Here is a 21,045-nt window from a genome sequence, read left to right as displayed (position 1 = left end):
ATAACAAATAAACAAAAGGCAGCAATGAAATAATTATAGCAATCCACATCTGAGTTTAGTCCTTTGATTTTAGATTTATCCATCAAAAAGAAGAAATAACTTCAGGATAACACTGACTATACTTTCTTGCCCACCCTCTACCATTGCTGTAGAAATACATGATGATGAAAGGGAATGAGATTAATAATTAATAATCTGTGCCATAATTATAATTTTCTCATGTTCTAAGTTATGCTTAATTTTATGCAATTAGAAACCTTGTTATATGATATTGAAATAATAACACTCTATAAAGCCACACATTCAAAGTACTACCAAAAAGAAAAAGAAATCAGCATCTCTATAGTAATTAGAGAAATCTGGATCTCAATCTATTCTTGTTACATTTTGGGGGATATAATGAATAAATATGTAGCACATAATGTAAACAAGTAAACTGTAGCAATCTTCATAATTATTTTTTTTTTTATTCTCAGACATTAAAGTGTAAATTTTACCTGATTTCCTTTCTTGATAATCTACTCGCTCCCCCCGCCAGTATTCCAAAGGTTTCAATCGTATTCTCTTGGTCCTGCGCAGGTTTGGTGTGTTGGAGGGCAATACTGTATAAAGATATTAGACAAAAATGGAGACATATAAATGTTTAGTTGAATGATACTTGGCAGTAGAAAGAACTTTCTAGAACATTAACAATGCTTTCAGACAAAACAAAACAAAAAAGGTTAAAACATAATTAGTTGTGCTAATAATTAAAGAAATGCCAATGAAGAACTAGGCTACTAGATTGGCAAAGATTTAAAAAATTGATAATACCCAGGGTTAATGATGTTTAAAGGTACATAGGAATTTTCATATTTTAGGTAGAAATGTCAAATGAATGAAGACAATTTGACAATACCTATAATTATAATACTCTTTTCACTCAAATTTCATTTCAAATAAATGAATTTGTTCACAAAAATGGACAAAGCTATAGGTATAAAAAGTTATGGTAGTACTATTTATAACAGAAAAATTTAAGTTGAAAGCCATCTAAATGCTCCATAATAGGAAATGTATAAATTGGGGCAATCATATGTGCATATGTTTGTGTGTATAATACACATACGCACTCTCTTTATTTGAACAATGCAAAGTTTTATATACTAAGCTGGATATATAATCAAATTCCTATGTTGTTATTTTTGTTTGCTAGAGCTGTCTAAATTTCCCAATCTAACCGTACTGTTTAAATGAAAACCTCCTTGACTTTTCTTATTTTTTTCTTACATATTTTAGTTACTAGTTGTTTAATTTTTTATCTTGGTCATAAATTGTTCTTGTCATTGTATGTTCTATACCAGTGGTCTGCAAACTGCAGCTCTTTGGCCCCTTGAGTATTCTAATGCCACTTCTTCAAAATAGACTCGCCCAGGCCGAAAACCAACTTCTGCGCATGGGCCACAAAGTTTCAATCGCACTGTACCTGCGCACCCGCACGTGGTATTTTGTGGAAGAGCCACACTCAAGAGCCAAAGAACCTCATGTGGCTCAAGAGCTGCGGTTTGCCGAATGCTGTTCTATACCCTTCATTTAACACTTTTATTTTAATCTTAAATTCCACTTTGCCTAATATTAAAATTTCACTATTTTATTTTTGTTTATATTAGCCTAATTATTTAACAAACTTTTATTTTAAAACTTGTTTTTAGGTGTTCCTTAAAGCATATAGGTGAATTTGTATTATGTGTGAATTCAATTACACTTATTGAAATAATAAGTCTGATAGTCTCTATCTGATAGTCTCTATCTTAGTAGAGGAATTCAATTCATTCATACTTATTTAGTGTAACAACCTAACTTTTATTCGTTCCATCTTATTTTATATTTATAAGTTATATTAGTGATACTTCTAATTTTTTTATGTCTTTTTTTTAAATTTATTTATTTATTTATTTATTTATTTATTTATTTTTACATATTTTATTGATTTTTTTTGCCCCCCTCCCTCCCTCCCACACATCCCGTCCCTCCCCAGAGTTTTATGTCCATTGATTATACTTGATACTTCTAATTTTTATTGGTTTGATAAAATGATCATTTCTTTTCTGCCCTCTTCTTGGTAACTTTAAAGTTGTACTGTGCTTTTTCACTCTACTATTGCTTACCTTCCCATTCCTGACACTCAAAAACAAACTCATTTTTTTCATGTTTATATAAAAAACTATATTCCTTACAAAGATAAGCTATTCTCTTTTTTATCATGTGGTAAAAGGAAACACTTTTAGACTATATTAATCCCCCCTTTTCAACTGGAGATATGTTCCAAGACCCCCCAATGGATGCCCAAAACCGCAAATAGGACCAACATTATATATACTATGTTTCTCCTCTATACATACCTTTTCACTTAAAGGAAGCCAATTATGGCTCCTCTTTGGCATATCTGAATTGCCAGCATCACTATTCTTGAACAATTGGACCATTATTAAGTAAAATATGGTTACTTGAACACAAACACTGCAAAGCTGCAACAATATATCTGATAACCCAGACAGCCACTAAGTGATTAAAGCATGGATACGCTGAATCCATGAACAAAGAGATGACTCACATCCTGGAATTTTATTCACTTATGTATAGAGATATATCTTTTTCAATAATTCTGTCTGCCAGTTGATAAACTCAATCAAACTACAGATAAAACTATTATCTGCATATTTCGTCTGTTGTCTCCAATGTTATTTCCACTGACTTTATTTTTTTCTCATAGTTTTCATCTTTTATATTTCTGCTTTAAGGAATTTCTACCATGTCAATACTAGCTACTAACCAAGTCCTCAACAGTGACTATCTTTATATTCAGTTCATTTGCTGACTTTTTAAACTGAAAAATAATAATTTAGTAGCAGAAAGTCTTCTATGCTGGAACTGAACCTCTGTTAGTGCTCATATTTAGTCAACTGTTGTCCATGTACTATAAAAGTTCCACCACGCCGAAGTTGCCTACTGTTCTCAGGAATAATGCTTGTTTTCCTTTGGTTACTGGAGCCCTTGCCCAGGGACATTTTTTCTTCTGTTTGCCTATTCCTGACTCTACTCATCATTCCACTCCAAGACAAGAACTAAGTACTACAAGTTATATCAGATGGGCTTCCAAAATACTAATTGAGATATGAGTTTATGGTTGAAGCAACTAGAGAAAGCTCCATTCATACTGGATCTCTTCAGGTATAGCACAGGAGCATTCACAGCCTCAAGTATAGGAAGAAACATAAAAGCCACTCTAATTCCACAAAGGTGAGAAGTGCCACGAATCTTGACTGGCAAATATCTCTTTGGGGAAGAACAATGGAGTTTTAATCCTCACATGGGCTTTTGCATGGATGGCCCAGCTCCCAGCCTACTATTTAGCTATCCAAGCTATCTCTTTATTTAGGAATGAACTGGGTAAAAATGGGTAGGGAAGTTGTCAAGAATACCATTTACTTAGCAGTTATGTTTTATAGAATTTTCCATCCTAGATCCATAGCCTAGATAAGATCATGTTCCTTACTCTGAAACAAAGAATGAGAACTACAGAATTTACATATTGACAATAAAGAAACTCACGTGACTTGTGATGATTTACTTATGAAATTCATAAAAATTAAATATGTAGTTTTAATTCACCTACCAATTAATCCAAATAATATTTCTCCTACTTGAGAAAAATTAAGTTATATTTAGAAACAGGTTTTATAATATAAATACATTAAAAGAAAAAAATAATCTTACCTAATTTGTGATGTATTTTGTTCTCTTGTGTTACTTCAGATCTCTTTACTCTTGAGTTATCTGCAAAACGCAAAAGATAATTTCATAAACAAGGGCACTAATTTCATGTTGAGCTAAAGTATATTAATTGGTTAACTTCAGTATAAGTATTTTAAATAAAATTAGATCTGAAACAGAAAACCAAGATGGAGGCATAGGTAAGCACCTAAACTGCTGCCTCTCATAACAATTTCAAAACTACAACTAAAAGACAGAACAGACATCATCCAGAACCACAGGAAAGCTGTCTGAGTGGAAAATCTACAACTAGAAGGAAAGAGAAAAGCTCACAGAGAATCAGAGGAGCTGCAAAGGGTTGAGGTATGGAGACACTCACAGAGAGGAAGGGAGGCTGAGTGCCTGGCTGGCTTTCTCTGGCGGAAGGGAGAAAAAAAGCTCCCGACTGCACTGAATCCCAATTCTGAGTGAGCCCCTGGAGACCCAGTCTCTTATGGGGGAAATCTGGACTGTCAGGCAGAAACTCAGAGGAGCCACGAAAGGCAGAGGCCTGGAGGCACACAAGCAATGGGGGGGAGGAAGGGGGAGGGGCGCTGCTCAGCCAGAAGCTGGGCTCATGGCTGGCGAGCACAGCAGCAGTGGTGGGAGCCTCTCCTGCCTCTGCGGCAGCACTAAGGACCCCTCAGAGGCCCCTGACTGCAAAAGGGTGCAGGCCAGACTGAAGAACTCCCCCCAACCGCACAAATGTCATGCACTGGGCCTCTAGTATCTCAATTAAGACATTACCAAAAAGAAAAATATCCAATTTACAATGAAATCCTCTCTGGCACAAGTAGAAAACTAGTCATTGCTTGAAATTTTCCCACAGCAGTCTTAGAGGCAGCTGGTGGAGTCAGAAGGAACAAAGCAAGTAATAGGAACCAGGTTCTCACTACCTGAGGAGTTTATAAAAATAGACTCTGGCCGAAACTGGTTTGGCTCAGTGGATAGAGCGTCAGCCTGCGGACTGAAGGGTCCCAGGTTCGATTCCAGTCAAGGGCATGTACCTTGGTTGCGGGCACATCTCCAGCGGGGGGTGTGCAGGAGGCAGCTAATCGATGATTCTCACTCATCGATGTTTCTAGCTCTCTATCTCTCTCTCTTCCTCTCTGTAAAAAAATCAATAAAATATATATATATATATATATATATATTTTTAAATGGACTGTGTCAGATGTACTGATATGAACTCTTAATTTCTAAATGTAAATACAGAAATAGAGATAGATGCTTATGTATGTATACAGTGTAGATATATAGGTATGTGTGTGTTTATTTTGTATTTCAATCCACTAAAAGAACCTAGAAGCAATGATATTCCAGTTAAATGAGCACACCAAACACCCAGATCTGAGCTTCTACATGCCATCCTCCATTTAAAAGAAACTAGCCTTTTAGAAGAAATAACTGATTCCAGAGTTGAGGCATGGGAACCAGAACATCCTAACCCAATAAAATAAGAAAGTATTCAAAACATGATAGAAATAACAAAAGGGCATAGGGACCAGTTGAAAAGATACCTACTAGCCAAATATGGCATAATTTGAGTACTAGAATAAACAATAAATGTTACAACCCCTTAAACAAAACATTAACTCCTATATAATAAAAGTCTAATATGCAAATCTACCGAATAGTGGACAGAACAGCTAAATGACCAGTTGCTCTGACACACACTGACCACAGGGAGCAGATGCTCAAAGCAGGAGCTGCCCTAGTATGCAGACCCCAGGCCAGCCAAGGCCCCCAATAGCCCTCCACAGACTGGCCCTGATTATTGGCCAGGCCTAGGGACCCTCCCTGGGCATGAATTTTGTGCACCTGACCTCTAGTAATATAAATAATGCATAAACAAATGGTGAAGGGGGTAAAAAAAAAACACTATTTCTTATAGAATGCTAATTGAAAAGTAATTAGAAACAGAAATAGCAAATAATTTGGTATCACTAATGGCTGATGGTTCAGGTGGGAATGTTAATGGGTGATAAGATTGATGTGGAAGTTTGAAAAGAAACAAATTATTAAAACAGTATCAGAGCATCACTCCATAAAACACATCTACACTATAAAAGAGAAATATGCAAATTGACCATCACTACATGACACACACCATCCAATCAGGAGTGAATATGCAAATTAGCCCACCAAAGATGGAGGGGGCCCCCCCAGCTGCTCTGGGCCTCTGGGCAGCACGCATGCAGGCATGGAGCAGCTGGGTGGAGCAGGACGCCTGCACTGAGAGGGGGAGAAGGGCAGAGGGTGCTACAGGATAGGTGTTCCAGCTGGAGCGAAGACTGAAGGCTCTGGCTGTAGCGAAGACTAAAGGCAGCAGCCAGAGCAAAGCCTGGGTCCTGGATGCCAGAGGAAAACCGGTGCCGGCAGCCAGGGGAAGGAAGGTCTTCAGCCAGGGGAAGGAAGGTCTATTGCATGAATCTTCGTGCAACGGGGCCTCTAGTCAATTATGAAAGAGAAAATCTGTATCTTTAGAGTAGCGAAATCTATATAATTTTTGAGTAGGTGATCCAGACTAACATCATCAGTAGGAGATGGGGCAACATTGTGCACCTTTTAACATGATGCGCAAAGAACAAGCATCATTTCTGTAGTATTTATGTCAAGATGTACCTGGCTGGCACCTGATAATAAGGAAACATCAGAGAGACACAGGTTGAAGGTCATTCTAAAGAATGAAAAGCTTGTACTTTCTAAAAAAAAAAAAAAAAAATGTAATGGTCAGAAAAATTAGTAAAAGCCTAAGTAAATGTTCCTTATTGAAGGAAATTGAAGGTACAAGAGAGCCAAATGCAATCCATGATCCTGGACTAGATCCAGAACCAGAGAGAAAAAAGGAACACTGATGGAACTGCTGGTGAAATCTGCATGAAGTACAGAAGGAATACAATAAGTCCTCACTTAATGTTGTCAATAAGGTCTTGGAAACTGTGGCTTTAAGTAAAACAACATATAAGGAAACCAATTTTACCACAGGCTAACTGATATAAGTAAGGGTTAAGTTCCTAAGGCATATTTCTGATCACAAAAGCCAAATCCTCAAATTTCTAAAGTAAGACCCAAAACACTCCTAATATTGCAAAGAAGACCATTCTTTTGCAACCCACTTATTCCAGTTCAGGGTTGCGGGTGGCTGGAACCTATCCTGGACACTCAGGACAGAAAGGTAAAAACCAATTCTGCTCAGAATGCCCTTCTATCACAGGGAGCACTCACAAATAATACCCATATTCACTCAGACTGAAACGATTTAGACATGCCAATTCACATGATATGTATATCTTTAGGGTGTTGGAGGAAACCAGAGTACCTCAAGAAAACAAATGCAGACATGGGGAGAACATGCTAAGTCCACACAGACAGTATCCCTGGCCTAAGAGCAATTATGTTCTTGTCTTGCATTACACAAACATATACTAAGACAGTGGTCGGCAAACTGCGGCTTGAGAGCTGCTGTTTGCTGCTCTGTTAACTAATGAGTTTGCTGATCACTGCTTAAGGCATTATCCTTACCCAGAAGTTCTGACTTCAGGTTAAAGACGTCAGTACATTATTAAAATGTTTTTTTAAGTATTTTTCTCTAGCAGTAGTCAGCAAACTCATTCGTCAACAGAGTGGCAAACCGTGGCTCAAGCCACAGTTTGCCGACCACTGAGCTAAGACAGAATATATTTACAACTTGCTCTCAACACCAATAAGAAAGGATATATGCACCCCTATGTTCATAGCAGCACAATCTACAATAGCTAGGATTTGGAAACAGCCTAGGTGCCCATCAGCAGATGAATGGATCAAAAAACTATGGTATATCTACACAATGGAATACTATGCTGCCATAAAAAAGAAGGAATTCTCATCATTTGCAGCAACCTGGATGGAATTGGAGAACTAATAAGCCAGTCAATGAAAGAGAAACACCACATGACCTCACTCATTTATGGATAATAAAGAACATTATAAACTGATGAACCAAAAGATAGATATAGAGACAGTAAAGCAACAAGCAGACTGTCAAATTACAGTGGGGAGGGGGAGGGAGACCTGGGGGAGATAAGAGATCAACCGAAGGACTTGTATACATGCATATAAGTACAACCAATGGACACAAAAACTCTGGGAAGGGTGGGTATCTATGGGAGGGGGGGGGGCAATGGTAAAATATGTACACAGATAATAATTTAATAAAAAAATAAATAAATAAATAAAAATAAAAAATAAAATTATTAACATAGAGCAAAACAAAACACAACTTCGTAAAATAACAGCCAACATTACATATTTAATATATACTATTACAGCAAGGAATGTGTATTAATCCTTATATCAATCTATGGGATTAGAATTGATATCACCATTTTACAGCTGAAATTAAGAATATTGGAATTTCTTACTCAAGAGAACATAGCTAATAAGTAGTAGAGCTGGACTCATTCCCAGATTCCTAACTCTGCAGACCAGGTTCTTGACTAATGCATTCCTAAGTAACTCTTAGATCAAAGAAAAATCACTATAATTGATACTACACTACAATAAGAAACTACTGGGGGGGGGGGGGGAACTATAAAATTAAACTAAAACTTTTACTTAGAAAAATTCACTGCTTTTTATTTACCAAATAAAAAGTAGAAAAATAAATATAGAAAGCATTCAACTTAGAGGAGAAAAATAACAAAATAAATCTAAACCCAGGGGGGAAAAAATTAAAGGAAAAAAGATAATATTCTAAAACATAATATTCTAGCCGAAACCGGTTTGGCTCAGTGGTAGAGCGTCGGTCTGCGGACTGAAAGGTCCCGGGTTCGATTCCGGTCAGGGGCATGTACGTTGGTTGCGGACACATCCCCAGTAGGGGGTGTGCAAGAGGCAGCTGGTCGATGTTTCTCTCTCATCGATGTTTCTAGCTCTCTATCTCTCTCCCTTCCTCTCTGTAAAAAATCAATAAAATATATATTTAAAACATAATATTCTAAGCACACATTCTTTAGAGGCATAAAAATGATAAAACTTTCCATTAACATGCATTTTTAAATCTTTATTATGGAACATTTCAAACATATTCAAAATAGAGAAAATAGTATAATGAACCTGATATACTCATCACTCAGCTCTAAGAATCATCAGTACATTACTAATCTTGTTTCACTTATGCACCCTTATCAACTTAAAATTTTTAAATATTGAAGTAGGTATCTTAAGTGTCAATGACTTCATTATGTCCTACTTCAAAGAAAGGACTGTCACTCTTCTCTATTATCTTTCTCCCTCTCTCACCTAAGTATAAGATCTTACAACATATAGTAAGGCTCACAAAAGTAAGTATTCAATACACATTTGACATTGCTGTTAATTTAAATAAAAACACAGCATACCTATTTCCATATGTATGATGCCATAAAAAATCAAGACAGTAGAAAATAAATGATAACTTACCTGAATTTTCCTGAACTTCCTCATCATCTATATCTGAATTATTCTTTCCAGACATTAAATAATTCTTGAGCCTGGAAGGTCCACTTAAGAAAAAAAATGCAAACTATAAAATCTGTGCTTTCATAATGCATATATCTAATAGTCTATCTTAAAGGTAATTTTTCTCCTAAAACTGACAAAAGGTTTCTTTCTTATAAAACCAGTAGCAATGTTATAGGTTATCAATAATATACTTACTTGCTGAATAAAACAAAGAATCTATAATTTAATTTTTTAACTGACTGCCAAACATAATAAATTCTGAATTTTATATAGCCTTTTAAAGTTATGAATTTAACTCATATCAAATAACATTTTGATAAAAATAATTATAAGAAATAAAAGTAGATATAAATCAACTTAATTAAAAAAAAAAACTACTACCAAAAAAAAGGAATTAAAATAATGTCCAGAAATTATATGAGATGATTTAGCTTATCTCAGTCCTAGATACCTTTCGTCCTATTATGTATCTATTAGAGTCCTTGTAGTCATAATCCATCAAACAGTAAAGAAAAGTTAGTTATCCTTTAAGTCTGATAATCTGCTATAATTCATCATTCCTTCATTTTTAAAAAGGGCATATCACTTCAGATATTATAAGAGTAGGTTAACTGGTTTGCCCACTGAGTATACCATATCGAAGAATTTGTGGAATTCCTTTCAAGAGGCAGGACCTAATTCTCTTCTCCTTGAATGTGGTCTACACTTAGTGTCTTATTTCTAGCGAATAAAGTGGAAATGACAGTATGCAACTTCAATAACATTAAAAGACACTCTGACCTCCACTGAAGTTGTATTTTCTCTTAGATCACTTGCTTTGTGAGGGGTTAGCTGCCATATTGAACAGCCTCATAGAGAGGACAAAATTGCAAGAAACTGGGGCCTCCAGCTAACAGCCATACAGAGGAACCACCTTGTAAGTAAATCCTCAGGTTCCAGTCAAGCATTCAAAGGACTACATACCAGACAGACATCTTAAATATAATACCTCAGGAAAATCCTTGAGACAGAACTAGCCAACTAAGCCAATCCCAGATTTCTGACCCACAGAACTATGAAACAATAAATGTTTGCAAGCCACTATTAAACTTTGAGGCAATATGTTACACAGCAATGAATGACTATTATAACATAATGAGTAGGTAAATCCTATAATTCTTAGAACACATGCATACCTTCCTTCCAGAACTAAAGTTTTAGGTTCTTCCGAATCAGAGTCAGACTCTGCTGGTGTCTTGCATGGATGTCCATTGCTCTGAGGTTTTAGATGAACATTTTTTGCAGTCATAACACTATCTTCATCTTTTGAGCTTCCTGCAACTCTATAAAAATGAAAAGTTTGTAATTATTTACATTTCTTCATAAAACATTTCTTCCAGAAACAACACACAGGTGGGTAGACAATTTTGTTAACAATAACAGCTAATCCTGTTCAAGTCTTAGGACTTACAATTAGCCCAGGAAGAAAATTTGATTCAAAGACCTACCAAGAAAGTACTAATTTGAAAAATTCTGAAAAGAAAAATGGCACACAACTGGCCTAAGATGGAAATGAGGACACAGAAGACATTATCTACGGGCATTTTTATGATATATACAACATAGTTAATCTATCACAAAGTTTTAGAAAATTTACCAACAACTGAAATTGTTTTCTTTGATACCCCTAGTCAGCCTATTTCTTGGTATATATAATGCTACAGGAAACCTTTTACACATATACACAAGAAAACATATATAAAATGTCCATGGAAAATTTTTTCTAATAGTGAAAAATTAGAAAACTTTATCAAGAGGCTAGATGAATACATTTTCATATGCCCATATAAAATGATACTAAAAATTCAATCAGCCACTTGTTTTTTTAAGTCCTAAGAGCTAAGAATAATTTTTACATTTTGTAAAGGTTACATTTTAAATGGTTATTTAAGTATTTATGTAATAGCTTTGATTTTGCCTTTTAGCCCAAAAGCCTAAAATATTTACTATCTGGCCCTTCAAGGAAAGTTTGCAAAGCTCCACTATAAAGGAGTGAAAATAAATCATTTATCAACATGAATAATCTCAAATGTATACAGTGACAGTGGAAATAAGAAGATAGAGTAGGGTATATACAATCTGAAACCATTTTTACATAATTTTAAAATAATACAGCATGCTATTTATATATACATGCATATGTAGGAAAAATATAAAAATATCCATGATAGTGATACCTTCCAAATTCAGTGTAGTGGCTACCTCTAACAAGGGAAAGAGGAATGGGCTCAACTTGGGCTCAACTAAGTCACATAAGAGATTTCAATGATCACTATAATGTTTTATTTTTTAAGTGAGATCATGGAGAATCAGGTGTTACTTTGATTTTTAAATCTGAAATATTTCAGTTAAAAGAAACGGAATGAGAAAGAATGATAATAGCGTGAACAAGTTAAATAAAATGTGTATGGGATTTCTTTTGGTACCATAACAACATACACTAATATATTTTAGGGCACTCTATTATTTATTTGTTATATCCATATCATCTTACAGACTTACACATAATATGTATTTATTTGTTGAATGAATGAAAGAATGCTATAAGCAAAAATGCATAAAAACAATGCTTATAGGCCAGAAGCCTGTTTTAAAAATAAAATGCCTTAAAAATTAAAACTATAAAAAAAAAAACAATAATACTTAATTCTCTAGGTTGTTAGGACGATGAGAAATCTCTGAAAGCACCTAGTAAGTACTTGGTACATGATAAGCACTCAATAATATGTTAATTATTACCATCTTACAAGAAGGAGTATTATGATGTATTCCTAATTATGAAAATCACATTAATGTCATTCAAAAAGAAGCAAATTAAACTGTATACCTAAAAATAATTAAGATGATAAATATTCTGTTCTGTTTTTTACCATAATAAAAGAAAGCAACTCTCAGGCAAGAATAATACTTACCTTATTTATCACTCATCTCTCATGTGCCAAATAATAACTGCCATTTAAATATGAGCAAATAAATTTAGAGCACTACTTTGCTTGGGGTGTCACCCAACTAATAGCAGAAACTGGCTACCATCTCTGTCAGGCTGCAGAGCCCTTTATGCTAAACTATCTTTCTATAAATGACCAAACAACACAGACAAACTAGTAAATGCTGAACAACAAAAATAACTATATTTTATAATAACAGACATTACCCAGAATGATCAACATCTTTCTTTTTAGCCATGTCTGCCTCATCACATTCCAAATACTCATGTGGGGAAGAACCAGAAATTTCATCATGGTCAATAATTCTTCTGGAATCTTTTGCATTTAAAATCTTCTGTGTTCTTGAGCGGCCTGGATTCACTTTCTTCTGACCTTTGAATGGAGCAGTTTTTCCCTCAATATTCTTTCCCTCAATATTCTTAGATGATTGATTTGATTTTTTAGCAGATTTTCGCCCATTGTTGTCATGTACTGACAATTCATTTCTCACTGAAGTACTGTTATAAAAAAGACCTGAAAGAATCAATGATAAAATTAATAAACTATGCTTCTTTTTCATTTCTTGATACATGCTTAATACTCTTGTAGCTGTCCTTATGTTTCTGGTATTCCCCAAGGTTCCAGCTTCATCTTCTCACTCTATGTACTTTCTTTGAGGCACCCATGTACCCATAACTTTAATTACTATCTACATGCTATTATCGTCACCTCCCTAAAATCTGCCCCTCTGGTTTTGGTTCCTATCTTAATGAAAAGTAAAACTATCTACCCAGCTATCTGGAGCAGAAATCCAAGTCATCCAAAACTCCTGACCCTATCCCCAATTAATCCCTAAACCCTCTCCATTCTCCTTTTTTTAATGCCTCTCAAATCTTCTTTTAAGCTCTCCTGCCTGTCAAATAACAGGGACCCTCATCATTTCTTTTGTTTTTTAATATACTTTTATTGATTTCAGAGATGGAGAAACATCAATGAGTTCTCCAAAGGAGTAACAATAGTATTTAACATACTAACTATATGCAATTTAATCCTTATTAACAACTTAAGGAGATAGAAATACTGTCAATCGTAGGTTATGGAGTGAGAAACTGAACAAAGTAATCTACCCAAAGTAGAGGAATCATAATTTGAACTCAAGATAACTCCAAAATCCAAGGAAGGCTGCAAAGAAATAAATACTTATTGCTATTAATCAAAGATCCCAACAATTCAAAAATTCATAGATATAGGGCCATATTTGTACTAGTCTGTCAATTGTTGATCTAAATGTGCCACCATTGATAGTATCTATATACTTAAATATTACCTTGTCATCTACAATCTTTATATGACCACCTTCTTTAAAATAAAATTTTACAAAACAAAAAATGTTTCATGCTGTACAAAAAAGATTCGACATAGGAGGCCCAAGAATCTTTATAGATAGACCTGCTTGCAAAGTAAGTCCTTGGCTAACATGTCAGAACTTGAACTTCAGAAGGGTTCCCATCATTTCCTAATTGATAAGTATGTTTTAGTATGCCTAAAATGCTTGTGTAAAACATATGCTTTATGGGAAACACTTGTTTTCCTTCACAGAGCCTGGAATTTTAATAGTTGCTAGCAGAGGCTACCTAGGCGACCACCCCCAGAAAACCAAAACCTGTGCACTCAACTCTAATTCCCTTCCCAGTTCCTAGTGAACAGCATTTCACACATCTATCATAATTCATTGCTGGAGGAATTAAGTGCCTCCGGAATGGGAGAAGACTCTTGGAAAGCCTAATGAGATTTCCTTCAGACTTTGACCATGCATTTTTTTCTCTGCTGATTTAGCTTTGTATCCTTTCCCTGTAAGGAAACATCAAAATTCCATGATTGCCTCTCCCACTTCACTTCTACCTAATAACCTTGCTTATCATTTCACTGAGAAAACAAATATGATCAGAAACGTATATCTTTCCAACATCAACTCTACCATCCTACTTCCATCTCTCCCCATATATTCCACTTTTCCTCTTTTACATGACACACAATGTCCTGGCTCCTGTCTAGGAATAATGCTTGTACTGTGCACTAGATAACATCTGCACCTTGCTTACTCAAGGACTGTGATCCTGTATTTTTCTTCTACCTTCCTACAAGGTCATCTTATCTTTTAAAGTATATTTTTATTAATTTTAGAGAGGTTAAGGGAGAGACAGAAACATCAATTATGAGGGAGAATCTTTGATCAGCTGCCTCCACCCATACATGTGTGGGGACAGGGAATAAAACCATGACCTTCCGATTCATAGGGTGATACTCAACCACTGGCCCAACCTGGGCAGACCCTACAAGGTCATCTTAAACAGATAAGCTGATGTAATATCTTAAATATTTAAAAAAAAAAAAAAAAAAAAAAAGAATCTTTCCTTAACTCCACATCTGTTCTGACCCATTATTTCTCTTTCTAACTCTAAATCTTCAGTAGTTCCTGTGAGTTACCTTCTAAAAATATGAATCTAGCCCAGCCGGCATAGCTCAGCAGCTGAGCGTCAATATATGAACCAGGAGGTCACTGTTCCATTCCTGGTCAGGCACATGCTCATGTTGTGGACTTGATCCCCAGTGTGGGGCATCTCTCTCTCTCTCTCTCTCTTTTTCTCTTTCTCTCTCTCTCTCTCCCCCTCCCTCCATCTCTCTTTCTCTCTCTCTCTCTCTCTCTCTCTCTCTCTCTCTATCTCTATCTCTATCTCTCATTCCCTCTCCTTTTCTCTCTAAAATCAAAAAAAATATAATAGAGAATCCAAGATGGCTGCACAGGTAAACACCTAGCCGCAGCCGCACACAACAATTTCAATAAAATACAACTAAAATATAAAATGGACATTACCCAGAACTACAGGAAAGTCGACTGACTGGAAATTCTACAACGAGAAGCAAGGAGAAAACCAGAAGGAAGCGCGGAGGAGCTGTAAAAGCCTAAGGTACGGAGACACGCGGCGTGCGCAGAGAGGACGGAGCCGGAGAGGAGGGGGGCTGAGTGCCGGGCTGGCGTTCCCTAGCAGGAAGGAGATAAAAGCTCCGACTGTGCTGGGCCCCAGTTCCGACTGCTCTGAACCCCAGTTCTAGGGCAGACCCCGGGGACCCAGGCTCACCCATAGGGAGCTGGGCTGTAAGGCGGAACCCCGGGGGAGCGGCGAAAGGAGGTCCCGGAGGCGCGCAGAAGAGAAGGGACGGTCGGCTGTGCCGCGGGATTGCCCTGGCAGGAAGGAGACAGGGGCTCCAGACTGCTCTGAACGCCACCTCCAACTCCACTTCCAACTCAACTGAACCCCAATACTGGGCTCATTGGGGGAGAGACTAGACTATTTGGTAGCAGGCGAAAATCGAGGGCACCTTTTTCTTAGAGGCGCTTGCAATGAGTACTGAAGGACCCTGAGACTCAGGAGCCAAAGAGGGCGGGGCTGAGGGAAGCCAAAGCTGTAGGCTCCACCCTGAAACCCCGCCCCATCAGGGAAGCTGCGAAAATGCTGAGACAACGAAATAGATCACAAATGAAAGAAATGGAGGACAAAAAGCGACTGGATATAGAGTTCAAATCTATGCTTATAAGGTTTTTCAAGAATTTCCTAGAAAAGATGGATAAGACCTATGAGGATATGAAAAGGGATCAACTAGAATTAATAAGGAATCAACAAGAAATGATAAGGGATCAACAAGAAATAAAGAATACATTGTCTGAAATAAAAAATATTATACAGACTCCTAAAAACAGAATGGAAGATCGCAAGAATCAAGTCAAAGATTTGGAACATAAAGAGCCAGAAGACACTCCTCCACAGAAGCTAGAAGGCAAGAGAATCCAGAAAATTGAAGATAAGGTAAGAAACCTCTGGGACAACTTCAAGTGAACCAACATCAGAATTATGGGGGTCCCAGAAGATGAGAGAGAGCAAGATATCAAAAACATACTGAAAGAAATAGTGACAGAAAACTTCCCCCACCTGGTGAAAGAATTAGACTTACAAGTCCAGGAAGCGCACACAGAACTCCAAACAAAAGGAATCCAAAGAGGACCACACCAAGACAAATCATAATTAAAATTCCAAGAGCAAAAGACAAAGAGAGAATATTAAAAGCAGCAAAAGCAAAGTAAGTCGTTACCTATAAAGGAGCACCTATACGATTGTCAGCTGATTTCTCAACAGAAACCATGCAGGCCAGAAGGGAATGGCAAGAAATATTCAAGGTGATGAATGGTAAGAACCTATAGCCAAAGATAATCTATCTAGCAAAGCTATCACTCAGAATCAAAGGTCAGATAAAGAGCGTCACTAATAAAAAAGAGCTAAAGGAGTTCATCATCACCAAACCAGAATTATATGAATTGCTGAAGGGGGTTCTTTCAGAAGAGAAAGTAAATAAAGATAAAAATTATGAACAACAAATACGTAACTATCAACAAGTGATCTAAAAACCAAGGAAATTAAAAAAAAAATCCGATGAATAATATTAACTGTTGAATATAATAGAATCAGAGGTATGGAAGGGGAGTGAACTGACGATTCTTGGGGAAAAGGGGAGAGGGGGATGTGGGAAGAGACTGAACATAAACTGTGCACCTATGGATGAGGACAATGGGGGTGGGGAAAGGGCAGAGGGTGGGGTGGGAACCTGGTGGAGGAGAGCAATGTGGGGGGGGGGAGGGGGGGCGTGGAAGAAACATTTAATATGAACAATAAAAATTTATTTAAAAAAAATAAAAAATAAATGAAATAAAATCAATAAAAATATAAAATAAAATAAAAATAGCCGAAACCGGTTTGGCTCAGTGGATAGAGCATTCTGGTCAAGGGCTATCTGGTTGCAGGCACATCCCCAGTGGGGGGTGTGCAGGTGGCAGCTGATCGATGTTTCTCTATCATCGATGTTGCTAACTCTCCATCCTTCTCTCTTCCTCTCTGTAAAAAAATCAATAAAATATATTTTAAAAAATAAAATAAAATAAAATAAAAATATGAATTCAACCCTTTCATTTCTTCCCTCCAACAATTTAACTAGGGTCCACGCTTCCATTTTTACCGAGCCTAGTTTCCTCTGTACATGGCAATAAGAATAATCATGTTAAAAGATGAGTCAATCAAGTCACTTTACCATTTAAAATCCTCTAGTAGCATCCCAACACACTTCATCTAAACGTATCATTGCCTGCCTGACTTCATCTTCCCTGGCTTACTCTTCTGTAGCCACACTGGCCTTCTTGACCTTCCTCAAGCATGCGCCATGAGCAGATATAGATACTATTCCCTCGGTGTGGAATGCTTCGTAAAGTTATTTATATGGCTCCCTCCTTCACTTTTTTCACACATGTGCTCTGAAAGATCATAATGGATTCTCAGCATGACCTTTCATAAAACAGTACTATGCTCTATTCTCTTATCCACCCCCATCTTGCCATCTATTTCCCATCTCTACCCTTATCTTCTTTATTTTTCTTTATTACCCCATCACTTCATGAATTAAATATCTACATTGTTGGTCTTCTCCCACAAGAATGTAAGTCCACAGAAAGCTAGAATATTTTGCTTTTTGTTTTGTTTTTCCACAGACATATCCATATATCTGGAATACTGTACATGATAGAGCCTCAGTGAATATTTTTATAATTAACTGATTTAATTTTTCTATTGATGACCCAATTTCTTTGCCAATAGATTTTCTCTGGAAAATGAAAGTATATATAAATCAACATAAAGCCTCTTACAGAATGATTTTTGGGGCGCTCCTAATAAACAATTTAAATAAAAATATACTTACTTTGGTCTGATTTTACCATCCACCAATTAGATGGACGCCTGGAAATTCTTTGACTTTTTGTGACAGTCAAAGTCACTTCTTCAAGTACAAGATTGTTCTTCCTGGATCCATTTGGAAAATTTTCCTTTTCACATTCCCTATTTTTCCTTTGATTTGCTGTATGAGGAACATTGGTGCTACTTTTCTTATTTCCTAAATTAAAGAAAACCATATAAACAATTCATAATCTACACTTTGATGTTTTCAGAAAACCACAACAGATTTAAAAAACAAACAAACAAAAAAACTCTCAATTAGACACACTTCTTTTTTTACCCTGTGGGCTTTTCTTCATTTCTATATTTTTAAAGTTACATATTCTCAATAAGATCTCTAACTTTCTGTCAGTTAAATGCAAACTTTTTATATTATAAGTATATTCTGAAAAGGAAAAATAAAAGATATGGTTCCTTCCAACTACTTACCAATGTCCCAAGTAAAAAAAGGTACCTACTGCTTTCTGTTTTGAAATAATTCATGATTTCTGTCAATCTAATTTTTCGGAAGAGGTTTAAAGTGAATTTTCAATAAAGAGATCTTTCATATACAAACAAAAGAATGACTGTGAACATAATTTATAAAGAGAAAACAGATTGAAAAGAAACAATGAATATGGCAGGCTAACTAGATAATTGACAAGATTTGGCATCAATAGTAATTTCATTTTACTACCAAGGCAAATAAGTAAAAAAATAATCTAACAGAAGGGATAGATAAATTCTAGTTTTATTTTTGTGACTGACAAACAGGACGAAAGGGAAATCAGGGAAATACGTGCTAATTTAATATAAATATTGTAGTTGAGATGGAAAAACCACCAAAATGGATTTAGAAATGGAGAATTTAATTTTTTCAGAAATATGTTTACAATATTAAGTATTAATAAACAAAATGAACATTTTCTTGCATAAAATAAATGAAGAAAACAGCATATTTATTAAGCATCTGAGACAAAGATTACTTCGAAGTCCAAAGGAGAAATTAAAATCCTATCAAATGAGAAAAATACATAGAGTAAGTAAACTGCATGAAGGTATGTAAAATAAATAGAGCAGGCATCACATAGAATCATATAGAATAAAAAGAAAACATAATAGGATTTAAAAATCTGAAAAGTGAAGACCAGAGCTTTCATTAAAAAGGTAAATTTGGGGAAATAAATCAAAGAGAGATGATATCTAATGCAAAGGGATAATTTTCTCAAGGTCTGAATGTAAAGGAAGTACAAAGACTAAACAAACTTGGGGAATATGTAGTGAATCACAAAAATTTACAGGTGAAATAAGGAAAAGTAATCAATAAGGACATAGAAGGAAATCAAACTAAAAAAAATAGGGAGAACCAAAATATGACATAATTAGAAGTTAGTAGTATTTAATTAGGCTAGAATGAAACTGCATCTTAGTCATCCTTAGTACCTACAGCCTACAATACTGTGTTTAGCATACTCTCAATAAATAGTCTGTGAAATAACAAATTCAGATTGAAGCCAGTGTTTCACTAGGCAATAAAATAGGCAAAAGTGCTATCCACCATGAGTTATTTGGAATATTTAGCGTGTTTTTGTTTATGTTTTTTTTTTTTTATTCACAAACTTGCTATACCAGAATCACCTGGGAGAGACTGCTTAGAAATACAGAATTTAGGATCCACCCTAACCGCTTCTGCCTGCCAGGCTGATTGATGCCTAACTGCTCACCAACCAGCTTGATTGCCCCTAACTGTCTTGCCTGTTGGCTTGGTAACCCCCAACTACCATCCCCTGCAGGCCTGGTTCTCCAACTGCCCTCCCTTGCAGGCCTGGTCATCCCTAACTGCCCTCCACTGCTGGCCTTTTCGCCCCCAACTACCCACCCCTGCAGACCTGGTCCACCCCAACCTGGTTCTCCCCAACTGCTCTCCGCTGCAGGTATGGGTCCCCCACCCAGCTGTCCTCCCCTGCAGGTCTAGTCCCCCCACAACTGTCCTCCCCTGCAGGCCTGGGTCCCCCGCAATTGCCCTCCCCTGCTGGCCTAATCACCCACAACTGCCCTCCCCTGCCAGCCATCTTGTGGTGGCCATCTTGTGTCCACATGGTGTCCACATGGGGGCAATCAAGTTAGGGGCAAACAAGCTGGTCGGTGAGCAGTTAGGCATCAATCAGCAGTTAGGCATCAAGCAGCCATTTTTTACCACATTGAGGGGGGGGGCCATCTTGTGTGTTGGAGTGATGGTCAATCTGCATATTATTCTTTTATTAGATAGGATACTAGTGGGCCGGTGCATGAAATTTGTGCATGGGGGTGGGGGGAAGTTCCTTAGCTCCACCTGCACCCTCTCCAATCTGGGAACCCTAGAAGGATGTCCTACTGCCGGTTTATAGGGATTGGGCCTAAATCAGCAGTCAGACATCCCTCTCACAATCTGGGACTGCTGGCTCCAGCCACTCACCTGCCTGCCTGATTGCCCCTAACCACTCTACCTGCAGGCCTGCTCACCCCTCCTGCCAGACTGTTCACCTCCAACTGCCCCCTTGCTTGCCTACTCACTTCAAACTGCCTCCACTCTGCTGTCCTGATCACCTCCAATTGACCCCCACTGACAGCCTGCTTATCCCAACTGGCCCCCTGCTGATCTGCTTACCCCCAACCGCCCCGGCCCCCACCAGCCTGATCACCACAACTGCCTTCCCATCCTGGCCTAATCACTGCCTGGTGACCAAGCTCCCAGCCCTCCTCTAGTCCTATCTAATAGAGAGAATATGCAAATTGAGCATCACACCATAACAAAAAATGGCTGCAACCACAGCAGAGGATAACACAAGATGGCTGTACCCACAGCAGAGGCCAAGTTCCTTAACGAGCACTCAGCAGGGACCTGAGGCTGCCCCCTCCTCCTGGTGGGCCTTGACAGGGGACTTCTGGTCACACAGCTTGCCCAGGAGCCAGGCTGGGGACCTCAGGCTGCACCACCCACCAGGCAG

General features: G+C 37.2%; 1 protein-coding gene across 1 annotated transcript in view; it reads right to left on the bottom strand.

The window, feature by feature from the left end:
- Positions 1 to 21,045, bottom strand: part of CENPC (centromere protein C) — a 52,807-nt gene that overhangs the window by 12,314 nt on the left and 19,448 nt on the right. The window contains exons 9-14 of the mRNA XM_084889916.1: positions 18,045 to 18,236; positions 12,470 to 12,776; positions 10,452 to 10,598; positions 9,235 to 9,317; positions 3,757 to 3,816; positions 498 to 602 (exon numbers count right to left, since the gene is read on the bottom strand). Of these exons, the coding sequence (XP_084746042.1) occupies positions 498 to 602; positions 3,757 to 3,816; positions 9,235 to 9,317; positions 10,452 to 10,598; positions 12,470 to 12,776; positions 18,045 to 18,236 (894 nt within the window). The remainder of the gene's footprint in view (positions 1 to 497; positions 603 to 3,756; positions 3,817 to 9,234; positions 9,318 to 10,451; positions 10,599 to 12,469; positions 12,777 to 18,044; positions 18,237 to 21,045) is intronic.

Source organism: Pipistrellus hanaki (assembly GCF_964339955.1).
Source record: "Pipistrellus hanaki genome assembly, chromosome: 1".
Classification (NCBI taxonomy): Eukaryota; Metazoa; Chordata; class Mammalia; order Chiroptera; family Vespertilionidae; genus Pipistrellus; species Pipistrellus hanaki.
This window is presented reverse-complemented; position numbering and strand designations above follow the sequence as displayed.